General features: G+C 45.0%; 1 protein-coding gene across 2 annotated transcripts; it reads left to right on the top strand.

The window, feature by feature from the left end:
- Positions 1–283: 283 nt before the first annotated feature.
- LOC309873889 (cystatin-A-like) lies at positions 284–5,675 on the top strand. 2 transcript variants are annotated; one of them, XM_082751679.1, is made up of 4 exons: positions 284–632; positions 2,266–2,411; positions 2,992–3,093; positions 5,446–5,675. In XM_082751679.1, exons 2-4 carry the CDS (start codon positions 2,346–2,348, stop codon positions 5,578–5,580), a joined length of 303 nt encoding a protein of 100 aa, XP_082607805.1. In that variant the 5' UTR covers positions 284–632; positions 2,266–2,345; the 3' UTR covers positions 5,581–5,675. The 2 variants fall into 2 exon arrangements, with proteins under 2 accessions (XP_082607805.1, XP_082607804.1); XM_082751678.1 differs by lacking the exon at positions 284–632 and having other exon boundaries at positions 2,207–2,411.
- The last annotated feature ends 12,049 nt before the right edge of the window (positions 5,676–17,724 follow it).

Here is a 17,724-nt window from a genome sequence, read left to right as displayed (position 1 = left end):
AATGGGCTAGTGAAGTACCTTACTCAACTCACATGAGTCTGGCACGTATGCAGCTGGCTGAGAGCCAATCAGGCTCAAGGACATGATGCCCTTGAGCGATTGGGAAAGTCCTTAAGGCGGGACGGTGGCTAAAAGAAGGAGGAACTAACTGAAAAGAGCGGGAAATGTTAGCCAATCCTGAGCTTAGTTTTTGCAATATGTATGAGTTGATTATGTTCAAACTAGATAAAAGGCGACTGAGCTATCCATTAAAGTTGAAGTTCATTGTTCACTCATATTGAGCGTCTGTGTTTTCCTTCCGTCGACAACAAATTGGCGCCCGAACAGGGACCGGTCTGAACGGGATTTGGACACTGCTGGCAGTAATCCTGGGCCACGTGTTCGACGGAATAAGGGAGGATCCGGTCCTGCAATGCAGCCCAGGAGGTGGAAGGGACAAGAATCCCCGCACCCGGGAGAGGATCCCGCCGGTCACGCGTTGCCGAGGTCTGAAAGGTGAAAGGGACAGGAGTCCCCGCACCCGCAGCTCGGAAGGTGGAAGGGAGTCCCTGCACTCGGGATGAGCCTATAAAGGGTCCCGCCGGAGAAGCGCCGCCGAGGTCTTTGCAAAGGCTGCAACTGTATATATAAAGGTATGAAAGACAAGCGGCGTATAATTTGCTCAGATGCTTTTTAGAAAAGTGGAGCATTTTAGATATAGATTGTAAAAAAGAATTACCAGGGTTATTAGCATATGCAGTAGCGCAGGGTTGTTTTACAAATCCTGATACAGTTTTTTGAACAAACAGAGTGGCGTAAATTTGGAGATAAATTGTTTGATGTTATTAATGATATTAAGTCTGCCAAAAAATTATTGAAGCTTTGGAGAACAGTCACTAACTAGCGCTTTAGCTACACATCAGGCTGAGCAGAGAGTCGCTGCTGCCGCTACAGAGCGACTGGGATTGCTGGGAAGTGCTGGAGCTGGGCATTGCCCACTGCCGCCTTCAGTGAGAACGGTGACGCTGCCTCAGGGGGCTACGGGGCAATGGGAGCCTCCCCCCCCTCAGTCACCGCCACGAGCAGCGCTGCGCTTGGAGCTCACCGTTTGGCGAGTCGGCACAGAGCAGAGGGACGGACATCAGGACCCTGCAGCCTGTCTGACGTAACCATGGAAGCAGCGGCGGCTGTGCTGCTTCTCTCTGGCATGTTTTTGATCTGTGGAGACCGTGCATGGCAAGGAGTACCCGCCAATGCTTTTGGAGGACCGTGTTACCTAGGGCAACTCACACTTTTCGCTCCAGATTTACACTCGTGGCAGAACTCGACAAGGAGCAGAAGAATTAAACGAGAACTAAAAACTTTGGGTTCTGACTGTAATGATGATGTAGAATTGTGGGGTCCAGCAGAAAGATTCTTTGCTTCTTTGGTGCCTGGTGTGGGAACTGCACACGCTTTGACTAACATTAATAAGCTTGCTTGTTGGGCTGTTAAACAATCAAATGTAACAACACAAGTTCTTTCTGAAATGTCACAAGATATGGAGAGTCTAAGACATGCTGTATTGCAAAATAGGGCCGCTATTGATTTCTTGTTGCTGGCTCAGGGACATGGGTGTGAAGATGTAGAAGGAATGTGTTGCTTTTATCTTTCCGACCATGGTTAGTCAATTCACGACCAGTTGAAATGGTTAAGGGATCATACACAAAAAATTGTAGTACAAGATAGTTGGTTTGAAGGTTGGCTTAAATCTGTTTTTGGGAACATGGGTGGATGGGTTTTGTTAGTTAAAGAGGGACTTCGCTTTCTACTTATAATTATATTGATTATAGCTGCTGCACGTATAATCTTTAACTGCCTAACTAAGAAACTAGAGCAACTCACAGAGAAGGTATTTGTAGCGCAAAATAAAAACGGGGGAATTGTGGAGGAATGGTTAAGTGAAATAGGACATGTGGATGTTGGGCAGTTAGGAGGAAATGGGCTAGTGAAGTACCGTACTCAACTCACATGAGTCTGGCACGTAGCTGGCTGAGAGCCAATCAGGCTCAAGGACACGATGCCCTTGAGCGATGGGGAAAGTCCCTAAGGCGGGACGGTGGCTAAAAGAAGGAGGAACTAACTGAAAAGAGTGGGAAATGTTAGCCAATCCTGAGCTTAGTTTTTGCAATATGTATGAGTTGATTACGTTCAAACTAGATAAAAGGCGACTGAGCTATCCATTAAAGTTGAAGTTCATTGTTCACTCATATTGACCGTCTGTGTCTTCCTTCCGTCGACAACAAGGTGCCTGGTGACTCTTCTCAGACTACTCTGGACTTCCCTCCTCAGAACCACCCATCGTTTCCGAGACGTTACCTGCCACTATGGTGCTTGGGGGCTTATCTGAAACTAAGCCTGCTACTCCAGAAATCCAGCATATTGTTGACCAGGTGAGTTGCAACCTATCTAAAGATGAAGTCTGTGTGAAGGGTGAATGTTGTGTGAAGGCTGGGAGACCAGGTGGTGATACTGAGTGTTGAAAGTGAAGAAAATGCCCTTGCCAGGAAGTATTTTTCTCAGCGTTCTGCGTGGGCACTGTGCAAGTAAGACAAACCCAAATCACTTCTGTGTTTCATCCTCGTCCATAGGCAGGCATAGTACTAGCTACCTTCACTTAATCTTTGAATACAATCAAAAGACCAACTCTACTGTTCTTGCACTGTGGTTGCTATATTTGAAAGGAGAAGATTGTACCTGATAAGTACCGATATGCAGCTTTTAGAAAAAAATTATTTATGAAGCCTAATTCTAACGTGATGTTAAAGAATGCTGGAGGCAACACTTGAAATAGGAAAGAATGCTGGAGATGTGGTTGTAAATTGAATTATTTTGATGGTTCTGGGTTTATTTTCTTGCAGGTACGTGTTTAGAAATATGCAAATTGGAGTGGTAGAATTGAAGGAACAGCCTAAATATGAACCTGCCAACAGTTTTTTTTTTTTTTTTTTTTTTTTCTTTTTCTTTTTACAGGTGAAGCCAGAGTTTGAAAGAAGGGAAAACAGAACATTTGATATCTTTCAAGCCTTATTATATAGGGATCAGTTGGTTGCTGGAACAAACTATTTCATTAAGGTTTGTATGTTTTATAAGAGGGATTATTTTGTAGTCAAACAATATAGGTGACTTGCATAGTGGCTTATAGCAAGAAAGGGAAGCAAATGTAGACAACCTGATGGGACCAACAAGAATCAACACTATCTCTAGCTGCTTATAAAATTCCTCTGTCACTACTCTAGAATAGAAGTATAAAAACGTAAACAACTTTCACTGTGCTTGTTGAGATGTGAATGATAACTTTTTTAAGATCATCTCACTTGAAGAGAGTGGATAGCCTTCTCAGCTCAAATTATCTAAACTAGCCAGAACTGTGCTGTCCTGTTGCCTTTGAAGGCAAAGAAGCAGATTTCATATTCCCTCTTGTGTCCTCCAGTAGTGTTTATGATGATTACTTTGAAGCCAGCCTGAGCATTTGATGGAGCGTTAGTCCATTTGTTAATTTAATGCGAGCATCCCAGATTCTTCTGATCGGTTTTGTATGCAAGCACGTGTGCTGATCCTTTGGTTCTGTGTCATCTGCTGCAGAGGTACAGCCTGCCTGTTCTTTCTTTAGTTAAAACAAACAAAGAAACAAACAGACCAACCACTTTGCAGACGAATGTAGTGCAATTCATCGTCTATTGGAAAGCCTTACCCATGGATTCCAGCAGTTTTCTGAGAAGTAACATATCAGAAATTGCAAGTCATATCTTGCAAGCAGAACTGAAGGCTTGAAAACATTGCTTAGAGGCGGGCTGGCTTTCTGTACATAGCACAAACCCTACATGTGACTGCTCTAATATAACCTCACGTATGAGTGGATATAAGCCTGGGTAGGATGCGCTCTCTTGACAAGAGTCAGAGTTTGTTTTTTATGGAAGAGAACTGGCAGATAGGGTTTGGGGAACAGTGATTCTGCAGAGACGTAAAGAGCATTTGCTCTCAGATGCCTGTATTTAGTTGATCCCAGGAAGGACAGATAGTGCCAAACCTCCTTTCCTGAGCCCTTCCATAAAATAACTGTTACCAGTTATTTCTACATTCTGTGGGTACAAGGGAATAGTACTGACAGGCCACCTACTTGTATGGCCAGTTAGAGTCTTACTTAAACAAATGATGTTTATCCTTCCCCTACTCCTGTGAGATGTGCCTTTGTTTTGTGGATGAGGTAGTGAGTAATGAAGAGTAATGACTCATAGGAAGGCTGCGGTAGAGCCAGAAGTCACGCCCAGTTAGATTTCTTCCCTTAGTGCTTATTGCTGACCTAGGCAATCACATGTGTAAAGTACTTGCGTGCTGTCCATGGTAAGCCTACCAAGTACTGAGTAGCCTACCTACTACTGAGGAGCCTGACCAAGCTACTCAGAAGTTAAGACTGATATGTAATCAAACTTAAAAAACGCATTTATAGCACTGGTGACTGATGATGGCTTTCCAAGTTTTGCAAGTGATAGGAAACACTTCTTCAATTTAGCGTTAACTGGAGTGAGCTTTTTTATACTTGGATATTTTCCACATCACTAATATTTTACCAACAAATTTACAGCTGAGATGTAATGCAGACAATGACAAACATAGTGCAACACTGCAGTCACCAGAAGGCATGTAAAGACCTCATAACAGCCTAAGGCATTAAACCTTCCTTTTATACCGTAGACCTCACACACTAAGAGTTGAGCACCTGTTGTATTTGGCTCTGTATGTAGGAAATTCTGTGCAACTGTGTAGGAAATCTTTGTGAAGGCTTTGTGGAGGGGAAGGCAAGTTTATTTTAAAAATGATTTCAGCCACTCATGCTCACCCCTGCAAGCACAAAGACATGTCATGTTGTCTGTCCAGGCAGCAGTGTGTATGCAGGAAGAAGGACAAGGGATCTTGGCTTTCAGGTTGTCATGGCATCTCTGGGGTTGTTCTTAAGAGCATGTGAAGGTTTTGGATAGATCTTTTTGTACCGTCTAGGAGCTGATATGGTGTCTGCATCTTGTCCCACCTCTGAGCCATTAGGACTTAGGCTTTTGTCTCCTGCTCTAAATGTCCCGAGAAGTTTGAAGCTGATGGACAAGGATCTCAAAGAGCTAAATGGAATGCCATCAAAAACTTTCTCCTTTTGTTTCTTCTGGTGCTTCTACCCCCAAGAAGTCCTGATTTTCCATTAACATCTGTCTGATGTTCTTTATGTGTTTTATTACAATCTGTGATACATAGAGACAGAGCTCTCCATGTATTTCCTGCCACCTGTTACCATCCAGACTTGGGCTAAGAGTCACTGAAGTAGAAGTGAAGATATGCCTAAACTTAAGCTTCTGAGAGAAGATATCCCTCCAAGTATGTAAGAGTATCTTTTATTTTCAGACATGATCCTCATTCTCCCACTGTTCTGGTTTCTAGGTCCAAATCTCTGACTCTTATACTGGCTACGCCCACTTAAGGGTGTTCGAAGCCCTTCCTCAAAAGAAACAAGGTCCCAGCCTTGAGAGTTATCAAACCGGCAAAACCAGAGATGATCCTCTGGACTACTTCTGAGAGATGGTGGGGAATGTTTCCCGACTTCTGCAAGTTGCACGGGGATTCTGCCTGTGTCAGTAAATGCATGAGAATAAAATAAGTTTTGAAAGCTGTGTTCATCTCCTGCTTGTTGTGTCTGAGTCTGCCACCTGTCTAAAGCTTGAGAGGGCTCTGAAATACTAGTCAGAGCTGTTTCTGCCACCTAAGGTTCTGTAGCTCTAAGACAGAGTACACTCCTTTTATCTCTTCTTTCCTAGTACTGTCAGTGTTCATAGGTCTAACAGGCTACCTATTTCTTGGGTTTGCTCTTAGTGCATTAAACACAAGGCTGCTCTTCAGAAAGAGTGAGAGAAATTTCTAGGGGAGGAATTGAGGAGCCAAAAGGTGTGCCCCTCTGTAAGGGCAGCTTGACTGGTTAGGGTTGGGTGAGGAAAGGCACGACCTGCTCAAAGTAGCAGGAAGAGGGACCTCCTGCTGCAGCAGGAAGAGCTCAGTCCCAGCACCCAGGCCCTGGAGCAAAGCGTGACCATCATGATTACAGAGCATGGTTTACTGGAGATGCATGCAGCTCATTCTTTTTGTAGCATCAGGAACTGGCAATGAGATCAATTTTCAGTTAAGCTCTGAGGGAACAAAGGAAGAAAGCAACCCCAAACCATGACAACCATATTTTTATGTTACCAGCTGCTTCGGTAGGTGTTCTTGAATTACACCCAGTGCAATCCAAGCCAATGAGTTTGGGCTCAGATGTGAGACATTAAATGTTTCAATGGGTCTCATGCCATGCCTTGCTTGTGTTCATATTTGGTGCTGTACTGAATAGGCATGCATTAAGTCGAGCATTATCAGTGCTAGCTGACCTCTCTCACAATACCATTTGGCAATATGTTTAGCTTTTTTGAACCATATAAAATACTTCAGGATGGAGAGTTTACCAGCAACAAAAAATACCATCTCCAGAAGCACCTTATTTTAGCAAAACAAGCAGTGCATAACAGCCCTGACATATTCCACCAATGTTCTACATTGGGAGTGTGGGAGGACTCTTTGGGCTGATGTGAGCAAAAGAATATATGCAAAAAAGTAGTCTGAGCTCCCTGAAGCTCCCCTTAATAGTTAGGAAGCAGATCATGCTCTAAACCATTCTGGTTACATGCTCACACAGCATTCCTGCCACAAGAGGCATAATAATGTGCATGTGTAGTTTCTTCAGTGTGGAAGCAAGAATCTGCCCTGGTGGCATACACAAGTGGGCTGTTTCTTCTCAGTTCAGAATGCAGCACCACCTCTCCCAAAGTAAACTATCAAAATTTCCAACACACACACACACACACACACCTGACCTCCAACCCCCATCCTCCCTCCCCAAAGCCTTTGTTGTTGCCTCACCCAATTAAAACAAAGTATTTCTAAGTAAAAGAAATATTAATGTAAACATAGATGTGGTGCTTAGTGGCACAGTTTAACAACGGAATTGGCAGTGTTAGTTTAAGGGTTGGACTAGATGAACTTAGAGGTCTTTTTCAACTGAAGTGATTCTATGATTTAGTCATCTGGAATGTGAAAAAGGCTCACGGAAAAAAACTGAACAAGATAGTAACTACTATTGAAAAAGTGGCAAAGAAAACATAGACATGTGTACTGGGTCTGGCTGGAATGTTAACTTTCCCAGCAGCAGCCCATACAGTGCCGTACTCTGTACTTGTAGCTGGAACAGCAGTGTTATCACACCAGTGTTGTGTCTACTGCTGAGCAGCAGTGGCACAGCATTGGGCCTTTCTCTAACCCTCCTAGGGGGTGGGCAAAAAGTGAGGAGAGAAACATCACTAGGGCAGCTGACCTAAACCAATCAAAGGGATATTCCATACCATGTGGTGTCACACTCAGCAATAAAAGGTGGAAACAGGAAGAAGAGGGGAGGGGTGGGCTCTCGTTGAGAAGACGTCGGTCCTCCTCTCGAACACCGGCTGCGTGCATTGAGGCCTTGCTTCAAGGACGTGGTCAATCATCGCTCATTTGTGGGAAGTAGAGAGTAATTTCTTTCCTCTGCACTTCCATATAGCTTTCATTTATTTTGTTTGTTTGTTTTCCTCCCTTTTTCCCCTTTTCCCTTTTACTTCCCCTTAGTTAAATTGTTTAGTTCATGGTAGTCTTTATTTAATTATTATAATTATTTCCCTTTAATTAAATTATCCTTATCTCAACCCGTGAGTTGTTCTTTGCTTTACTTCTCCCCCTCCTCATCTAAAGAAGGAGGAGTGAGAGAGCGGTTGTGGGGTTTAGCTGCCCAGCACGGTAAAACCACCACAGTCCTTTTTGGCGCCCAACGTGGTGCTCGAAGGGTTGAGATAACAATAGAATTGATTAAACGCATACAACTAACACACTTGCTTACTAGTAACCATGTACATTGTCCTGTTAATAATAGCTTTGTTCATATGTCATGCAATCCGTGTCATATTCTCCTTTCTCCTATATATCTGATCTGACAAAGTGCTACAATCTGTGTTCACTTTTTTTAATTCGCTGTGCTGCCAAGCACTGACCTTGGGTTTAATCTGGAATTCAGGCTCTGCGCTGTTATCATTTGGGTCCCATGGAAACTATCTTCCAGAGAATATTCAGAACTACACTGCCTTCCTTTTCTCATCTGGACACCAGTTTATTAATAATATCAGGAATGGTACCTTTCCCTTCTTTCACAGTGGGCTAATTACAACAGTTTGGGAGTATTTTGAAGCTCCATCTGTAACCCATGTATTGCTATTTCTAATTCTGAATAACAGGTTTCATTTTCTCTCTAAGATTAGTCGATTGTTTAGAAAACTTATTTGGGAATCTGTCCCAAAACAGTCTTGTGGTGAGTGGCACGGTGTGTGGGATGATGTTAGCAGATACCTGTCACGAGTGTCTCCTCCAATAGTTTTGAACTTCACCCCTGAGCAAGTGCTAAATCCTAAAAACTTGGTAGAATGTTTGAGAGTTGTATGTCCTGACCCTGATAATGCCGGAGAACAACAGCTTGCAGCATTGTGCTGGGTCCTGGTTTATTCCTATCAAACACTGTTTAACATCATCCAGCAATTTGAAGAGCGGGAGGAAGTCTCTGAATCTGATGACCAAGTAACACATGCTGTGGCTGACCCAGAGGACCAACCAACTATGGTATCAGTCGCCCCCATAGTCAAGTCAAAACAATGGAAACGGAGGTCAGCTCGTTTAGTAAGGGAAGAAGGCTCTCCTAAGAAGGAGGGAGAAGGGGAATTGGCAGGCACCTCTAAAGCAGAGCCGTCACAAAAACAGCAGGAAGACGAGACGGAAATCATAAAGGAATCAGAAATCACTTGATCCTTATCCCTGAGTGAGATGCGAGAAATACGAAAGGATTATGGTCGACGCCCAGGTGAACACATCCTCACTTGGCTGCTCCGATGCTGGGATGCTGGGGCCAGTAGCCTACAATTAGAAGGCAATGAAGCCAAGCAGCTGGGATCCCTCTCTAGAGAAAGGGTAATCGACAAAGTAATCGGGAGAGGAGCACAGGCCCTCAGCCTCTGGAGACAACTCCTGGCAGCTATCAAAGAAAGATATCCCCATAAGGAAGATATTGTATATCACATAGGCAAGTGGACCACTGTGGATAAAGGTCTCCAACATCTGCGGGAATTAGCTGTGCGGGAGATGATTTATAGTGATTTGGACAATGCCCAGACACCTCAAGACCCCGATGAAGTCCAGTGCACAACATCCACGTGGCGTAAATTTGTGCGGAGTGCACCATCAGCACATGCCAGTACCCTGGCAGCAATTCACTGGGATGAGGGGATGGGACCAACAATGTATGATGTCTCCTGCCAGCTTCAAAAATATGAAGACAATCTCTCTGCTCCGCTACAGTCCTGTGTCTCAGCTGTGGAGAAATTGTCTAAAGGACTTGACAAGCTTGTGGAGAAAGTATATTCCCCCTCATCTAGACAGAGTGATACTTCAGCCACTAAGAATCAGCATTCGCCTGCTCAAGAGAGAGAGTACCCAAGACGTACACCACGTGGCACCTTGTGGTTTTATCTGCGTGACCATGGGGAAGATATGAGGAAATGGGATGGTGTACCTACTTCAACCCTAGCTGCTCGGGTACGTGAACTGAAAGGAAATACAGCAGCAAGAAGAGGGGCTCCTAAAAGAAATGCTGCTCCGGTTTCTATTGGGCAGTACCCCAGAGGCAGTAGAAGAGCTGATGTTATTCTTGACCATGATGAAGGGACCTCTACCTCTCATTTGCAAGAATTAAGTGGCAGACGCTCCAGCCAGGACTAGAGGGGCCCTGCCTCTGGCCAGGTAGAGGAGAGGGATAACCGGATTTATTGGACTGTGTGGATCCGATGGCCTGGCACATCAGAACCACAAGAATACAAAGCTTTAGTGGACACTGGTGCACAATGTACCTTAATGCCATCAGGCTACCAAGGGACAGAACTCACCTGTATCTCTGGAGTGACAGGGGGATCCCAACAACTATCTGTACTGGAAGCTGAAGTGAGTCTAACTGGGAATGAGTGGCAAAAGCATCCCATTGTGACTGGCCCAGAGGCTCCGTGCATCCTTGGCATAGACTATCTCAAGAGAGGGTACTTCAAGGATCCAAAAGGATACTGGTGGGCTTTTGGCATAGCTGCTTTGAGCACAGAGAAGATTAGGCAGCTGTCTACCCTGCCTGGCCTTTCAGAAGACCCTTCTGTTGTAGGATTTCTGAAGGTTGAAGAACAACAGGTACCAATTGCTACCACAACGGTGCACTGACGGCAATATCGCACCAACCGAGATTCCCTGATTCCCATCCATGAGTTGGTTCACCGACTGGAGAGTCAGGGAGTAATCAGCAAGACTCGCTCACCCTTTAATAGTCCTATATGGCCAGTACGAAAGTCTAATGGCGAGTGGAGGCTAACAGTGGACTATCGAGGCCTGAATGAAGTCACGCCACCACTGACTGCTGCAGTGCCGGACATGCTAGAACTTCAGTACGAACTAGAGTCAAAGGCAGCCAAGTGGTATGCCACAATTGATATTGCTAATGCATTTTTCTCCATCCCTTTAGCAGCAGCATGCAGGCCGCAGTTTGCTTTCACTTGGAGGGGCATCCAATACACCTGGAATCGGCTGCCCCAGGGGTGGAAACATAGCCCTACCATTTGCCATGGACTGATCCAGTCTGCACTGGAGCAAGGGGGAGCTCCTGAGCACCTTCAGTACATTGACGACATCCTCGTGTGGGGCAACACAGCAGCAGAAGTTTTTGAGAAAGGGAAGAAAATAATCCAAATTCTCCTGAAAGCTGGTTTTGCCATTAAAAAGAGCAAGGTCAAGGGGCCTACACAGGAAATCCAGTTCTTGGGGGTAAAATGGCAGGATGGACGTCGCCGTATTCCAATGGATGTGATCAATAAAATAACAGCAATGTCTCCGCCAACTAGCAAAAAGGAAACGCAAGCTTTCCTAGGCCTCGTGGGATTCTGGAGAATGCATGTGCCAGGCTATAGTCAGCTTGTGAGTCCTCTATATCGAGTGACTCGAAAGAGAAACTATTTTGAGTGGGGCCCTGAGCAACAACAGGCATTTGAACAAATCAAACAAGAAATAGCTCGTGCAGTAGCCCTTGGGCCTGTCCGTACTGGACCAGCTGTGCAAAATATACTGTACACTGCAGCTGGGGAGCATGGGCTCACCTGGAGCCTTTGGCAGAAAACCCCAGAAGAAACTCGAGATCGACCTCTGGGCTTCTGGAGTCGGGGCTATCGAGGATCAGAAGCCAATTACACCCCAACTGAAAAAGAAATACTCACAGCATATGAGGGTGTTCGAGCTGCTTCAGAAGTTGTGGGTACAGAGGCACAGCTCCTCTTGGCACCGCGGCTACCTGTGTTACACTGGATGTTCAAAGAGAAAATTCCCACTACACACCATGCAACTGATGCTACATGGAGTAAGTGGATAGCGTTAATTACACAGCGGGCTCGAATGGGAAAACCCAATCGCCCAGGAATCCTGGAAGAGATTATGGACTGGCCGGAAGGCAGAGATTTCGGAGTGCCAACAGAAGAGGTAACCCGTGCTGAAGAGGCACCACCATACAATGAGTTGCTAGAAGACAGAAAGCAGTATGCGTTGTTTACTGACGGATCCTGCCGTGTGATAGGGAGCCATCGGAAATGGAAAGCTGCTGTGTGGAATCCCATACGACGAGTTGTGGAAGCCATGGAAGGGGAAGGTGAGTCGACTCAGTATGCAGAAGTAAAAGCCATACAACTAGCCCTAGATATCGCCGAAAGAGAAAATTGGCCAGTATTGTATCTTTATACTGACTCATGGATGGTGGCAAATGCTCTGTGGGGGTGGCTGCAGCAATGGAAAGAGAGCAACTGGCAGCGCAGAGGTAAACCTATCTGGGCTGCTACCCTGTGGCAAGATATTGCTGCCCGGGTAGAAAACCTGGATGTTAAAGTACGTCGTGTAGATGCCCACATGCCCAAGAGTCGCACTACTGAAGAACATCAGAACAACAAAGAAGTGGATCGAGCTTCGAAAATTGAAGTGGCTCAGGTGGACCTAGACTGGGAACGTAAGGGTGAGCTGTTTGTAGCTCGATGGGCCCATGAAACATCAGGACATCTAGGGAGGGATGCCACTTACAGATGGGCTTGTGATCGAGGGGTGGACTTGACCATTGAGGCCATCACGCAGGTTACCCGTGAGTGTGAGACCTGTGCTGCAATCAAGAAAGCCATGAAAGTAAAATCTCCCTGGAACAGGGGGAGATGGCTAGGGTTTCAATATGGTGAGGCCTGGCAAATTGACTATATCGGACCACTCCCAAAAACTCGCCAAGGCAAACGGTATATACTCACCATGGTAGAAGCAACTACTGGGTGGCTGGAAACATACCCTGTAAACCATGCCACGGCCCGAAACACTATCTTGGGCCTGGAAAGACAAGTATTGTGGCGTCATGGTACACCAGAGAGAATTGAGTCTGACAATGGGAGTCATTTCCGAAACAATCTTGTTACCTCCTGGGCAAAGAGGCATGGTATTGAGTGGGTGTACCACATCCCTTATCACCCACAAGCCTCTGGGAAGGTTGAGAGGTACAATGGACTGTTAAAGACTATGTTACGAGCATTAGGTGCTGGGACGTGGAAACAATGGGACACAAATCTACCAGAGGCCACTTGGCTAGTTAACAATAGGGGGTCTGACAGCCGTGCTGGTCCTGCCGAAACAAAACCCCTACACACTGTGAAAGGAGCTAAAGTTCCCGTAGTGCATATAGGAAGGTGGATGGGGAAGGCAGTGTGGGTTGCTCCTGCCTTGGGAAAAGGCAAACCCACTTGTGGGATTGTCTTCGCCCAAGGACCAGGGTATACCTGGTGGGTCATGCAAAAGAATGGGGATATCAAGTGTGTGCCTCAAGGAGATTTGACATTGAGAGAAAACTAATCTATAATCTAAGTTGTATGTTGTAGGAAGATGCTGTAGGATCAACGACAGGTCAACTTTGCAAGGAGCCGGGCAGTGCAACAAGGACTTGAGCTAAGCTGGTGCTGGTGTCCAGACATCCAACTCCGCCTGCCTTGAGTGGCCACTTTGGCAGATGAAGACCTAATCATCAACAGTTCTTATGAACATTTTCCAAGAAAGACCTATGGAATGAAAAGATACACCTGCCTATTAATCCTGTCCTGTTAAATCCTTGTCCTGTTAAAGGACAAGGGATAATGATGAGAATGCTTGTATGCTAAAGTATGGGGATCTGAGTGTGACACAAATGTTATGGAATAAGGGGTGGAGGTTGTACTGGGTCTGGCTGGAATGTTAACTTTCCCGGCAGCAGCCCATTCAGTGCCGTACTCTGTACTTGTAGCTGGAACAGCAGTGTTATCACACCAGTGTTGTGTCTACTGCTGAGCAGCAGTGGCACAGCATTGGGCCTTTCTCTAACCCTCCTTGGGGGTGGGCAAAAAAGTGAGGAGAGAAACATCACTAGGGCAGCTGACCTAAACCAATCAAAGGGATATTCCATACCATGTGGTGTCACACTCAGCAATAAAAGGTGGAAACAGGAAGAAGAGGGGAGGGGTGGGCTCTCGTTGAGAAGACGTCGGTCCTCCTCTCGAACACCGGCTGCGTGCGTTGAGGCCTTGCTTCAAGGACGTGGTCAATCATCGCTCATTTGTGGGAAGTAGAGAGTAATTTCTTTCCTCTGCACTTCCATATAGCTTTCATTTATTTTGTTTGTTTGTTTTCCTCCCTTTTTCCCCTTTTCCCTTTTACTTCCCCTTAGTTAAATTGTTTAGTTCATGGTAGTCTTTATTTAATTATTATAATTATAATTATATTTCCCTTTAATTAAATTATCCTTATCTCAACCCGTGAGTTGTTCTTTGCTTTACTTCTCCCCCTCCTCATCTAAAGGAGGGGGAGTGAGAGAGCGGTTGTGGGGTTTAGCTGCCCAGCACGGTAAAACCACCACAACATGCCAGTGAAATATACCATCTAAATTTGAGAGAAGTACTTACTCTTATTAGTGCAGAAATGCTTGTAAAGTTCGAATTCCTTTCTAGGACTTCTCCTTAGGATCCAGAAAAACATCAAATTAAAAAAAAAACAACAACAAACAAACTCATACACCCTCTACTGGACATTATATCCTACTGCTGCAAGAGGAAAAACATGATTACCAAGGGAATGTTTCTTTCCAAAGGCTACAGTACTCCTCTTTTCCCTTGCTCTCTGAATCTTTCTGTTCAAGTCCACCTTCCGGTATTTGCCAATAAAATACACTTGAATTTAAGTATACCTTAAACCTACAGATGTATTCACCGTTGCAAAACAGTACATAAAAAGATGCATGTTTTTCTCTTGCTGCTTGCTGCAAATCCACACGTGCTAGTGTCTCTCCCCTGCAACTTCCAGACCTGGGAAGTCCACAAACACGCCTCAGGCACAGTATTCTGGTTGAGGTGCACTGTAGCCAGTGCAGGTTCTTGGGTTTGCATTAGCAAAAGATGAAAGGAGAGCTATGTGATTCCTTCAGATACTGGGCAGTAAGAGAATGGCATGAGAGAAAGAGATTGTTTTTTCCAGATTTGTTACAAAAAAATAAAAAAAAAAAAAGGTATTTTCTTGTTCTTTGATGGAACAGGAATCAACCTGTTGCAGCCTAGGAGGAATTCCACTGCCCTGTGTCCTTTACCTTGATAAAATAGTTTGTTCCAGCAACCACCTGAGCCTTAAACTCCACTGCAGTGAAGACATCAAAGGTTTTCCCTTCTTTTTCTTCTAGCTGAGGCTTCACCTTAAGGAAACATCAAGTGATTAAGACTGATGCAATACTCATGTATTTAGGACTGAAGGCTCATGCTATCAGTGTGCCCGATTACCCTGAAGGTCTTTTTTGTGTGTTGAAGCAAGGCCAGGAGTCTAGAGAGGCAGCACAACCAAGACAGTGATGTGGTTCCATCATCACAGACAGAGACAAAGTCTGGAGACAGCCTCTAACAAAGACCTTTGTTGTTATTCTAGAAGATTTATGTTGATGTTATTTCCACTGTTAACATCTCAGCTTCCCTTCTGCCCTGTATATTTAACAACAAATGTAAAGTGGTTTCCTATGTACATCCACAAGACTTTAGGTCTTTTAAAATAGAAGATTTAAAACATATGTGATCTGTTCGAAAAGAAGAAGGCTGTCTTCAGCGTTAGCTCCCTCTTCAAATCACGTAACAGACAGGCCTCCAAAAAGCAAGCTTGGAAAGCAACATAATTCAGCTTGAGTCTTTACAACACTGGCCAGTTCTACCATCATTTAATAACTGCAATATGAAGCGTTTCAAACTGTAAATATTTCTCGCTCACCCAAAAAATAACAAGCATTCGGAGTCATCAATCCCAGTTTCCAGAGTGTAAAACCTGTGCTGAAGAAGTCAGAATAACTTGCCCAGTACCCCTGATAGGGACGTGAGCTCTCATGCGTTGCTTGCCCTTTTTCTGTCCCACACTTGTCTGCCTAGAATCTCATGGCTATACAGTAAGATTCTTGGGTAAAAAAACAGATTTCAGGGTTTGTTTGCAAGGGCAATATGAAATAGTCATGGAATCCCTGCTGCAAGCTTGGTGCTACCCAGAAGGCCTTCTTCATTGCACTGCATCATTACGAAGCCCTCACTCCACTCCCAGCACAAGAGTAACAGCAGTGAATAGATTTTCTCTTTTCAGTTATATTACACTTCTTCTTTGTACACGAATACATTTGCTATCCTGCCTGCATCCCAACTTGGGGAAAGTGAGCACGACTGCCACCACTCAGGTGCTGCACCAAACTCTGGTGCTTTTCTGTACACAAGAGTGGATTCTGAATGTTAGGAAGCATGGTGGAGGGCAGATGTAAGTATCCCACTGTCCCTATCCTGTCCTGTGCTCCCTAACTCACCCTAGGTGCTGTGCAGGTTTGGTTTCACAGGCCTCAAAATTGCCCCAGCTCAGCACATTTTCTATTTCCTCCACAAAGCTCAGCACTAGGCTCGGTTGCTACCAACAGCTCAGAGTCACATGCAGCTGTAGCTTGTTGGGGTATCATAGCAATGACTCACCACGGTGTATGACAAATGGACATCCTGACACAGTATGGAGAGCTGAGAGAGAAGTAATCCCTGAAAGACCAGATTTCAACCCATTCTGCGAATTCATGATTAAGGTCCAGATCTGAGGGTCCCAGTGGGCAGTACACTAAGCATGAACCAGCAGCGTGCCCTGGTAGTAATGACGGCTAACAGCACAGTGGGCTGCATCAGCAGGAGTCGAGGCAGAAGAGAGAGTAAAGTGATTATTGCCCTTTACTTGGCACTCGTCAGAGCACATTGAGAACTCTTTAAGATCTCCCCGGAGCCTTCTCTTCTCCAGGCTGAACAATCCCAATTCCTTCTGTCTGTCTTCATAGGAGAGGTGCTCCAGCCCCTTGATCATCTTTGTGGCCTAGGACATGGTTGGCTTTCTGGGCTGCAGGTGCACACGTGCTGTCTGTGCGGTGGGATGTTTTGTGATGGGATGTAAGTGGCACTGGTGTAGCTGTGGGCCATGCTAAACGAGTGCAGATAAAATGGTCTCTGTGTCTAGTGACCCCTTTCCATTCTGGGATCTTGCTTAGTCTGTGACTGAATGCTCTTTCAACTTTGCCATCAAGGTAGTCACAACATTACTGGGCCTCTTGATGTCACGTGTATCAAATACTGGAGCCAACAAATACCTGGATTTCATCCCTTTTCTGGTTGAAACTTTGTTTCTGCAAGTAAAAGCACTTTAACGAGAAGCTTAGCTGATATCCTTGCTGAGTCTTGATCTCGTGCAGGTAGTCATGTCTTATCACTCACTATGCAACCTTCAGACCGTCCCACTTCTTTAGATGTCCCAGTCACTTCTAGGGAGATGGTTTCATTTCTTGTTTAAAAATTACTAATAAATACCTAATCCTAGGGTTTGGATTCTTTTTTTTATTGTTGTTGTTACTGTACCGGTATTTTTACTGACTATAGTTTCTGTTTACTACTTAAAATTGTTTACATCGGACCAGAGTAGAGACACAGTCAAGGTCGTCAATGTTCTGCAAGAGATTGTGGAGTAATTGCCTAAAGTGACTAGGAAGATTAAACTAATATTCACATTTTAAAGACAATGTACAGCAGTGAAGAAGCTTTCAGGGTGGAGTGTAGCTGCATTACCAAAGTGTTCCGTAGGCCTCTAACCTTAGATGTTGTTGCACTAGGGGAAGCTGGTGTGCTGCCTCTAAGAGGAACTGTACGGAGGGTGGAGTAGAGTGGAGTGGAGACATCACGGCCAGGCTCCATGTTAAGATGGGAACTCAAAGGTACAAGGGAACTGATAAGCTGCATATTTGCTACCCTGGGCCAATGGCCTGCCATGTTTTTGACAAAATGCTGTCCTTTTGGTGAACTTTGCTCATTATAATATCATTATAATACCAAAACACACCTCCATCCCCAAAGCTACCCACCTCCAAGGTGCGACCACCCCTCACTGAGAATGTGCTCTGAATTTCTCGGAGCCTATAACTTTAAACAAAAGCGAGAAAATTTAGCACCAATCATA

This window comes from Aythya marila (assembly GCF_965140915.1).
Source record: "Aythya marila genome assembly, chromosome: 1".
Lineage (NCBI taxonomy): Eukaryota > Metazoa > Chordata > Aves > Anseriformes > Anatidae > Aythya > Aythya marila.
This window is presented reverse-complemented; position numbering and strand designations above follow the sequence as displayed.

Coding starts and splice junctions, on each gene's coding strand:
- LOC309873889 (XM_082751679.1), top strand. CDS start 2,346: ATGGTGCTTGGGGGCTTATCTGAAACTAAGCCTGCTACTCCAGAAATC. Junction 2,412..2,991: donor TCCAGCATATTGTTGACCAG/GTGAGTTGCAAC, acceptor TTCTTTTTACAG/GTGAAGCCAGAGTTTGAAAG. Junction 3,094..5,445: donor GAACAAACTATTTCATTAAG/GTTTGTATGTTT, acceptor TCTGGTTTCTAG/GTCCAAATCTCTGACTCTTA.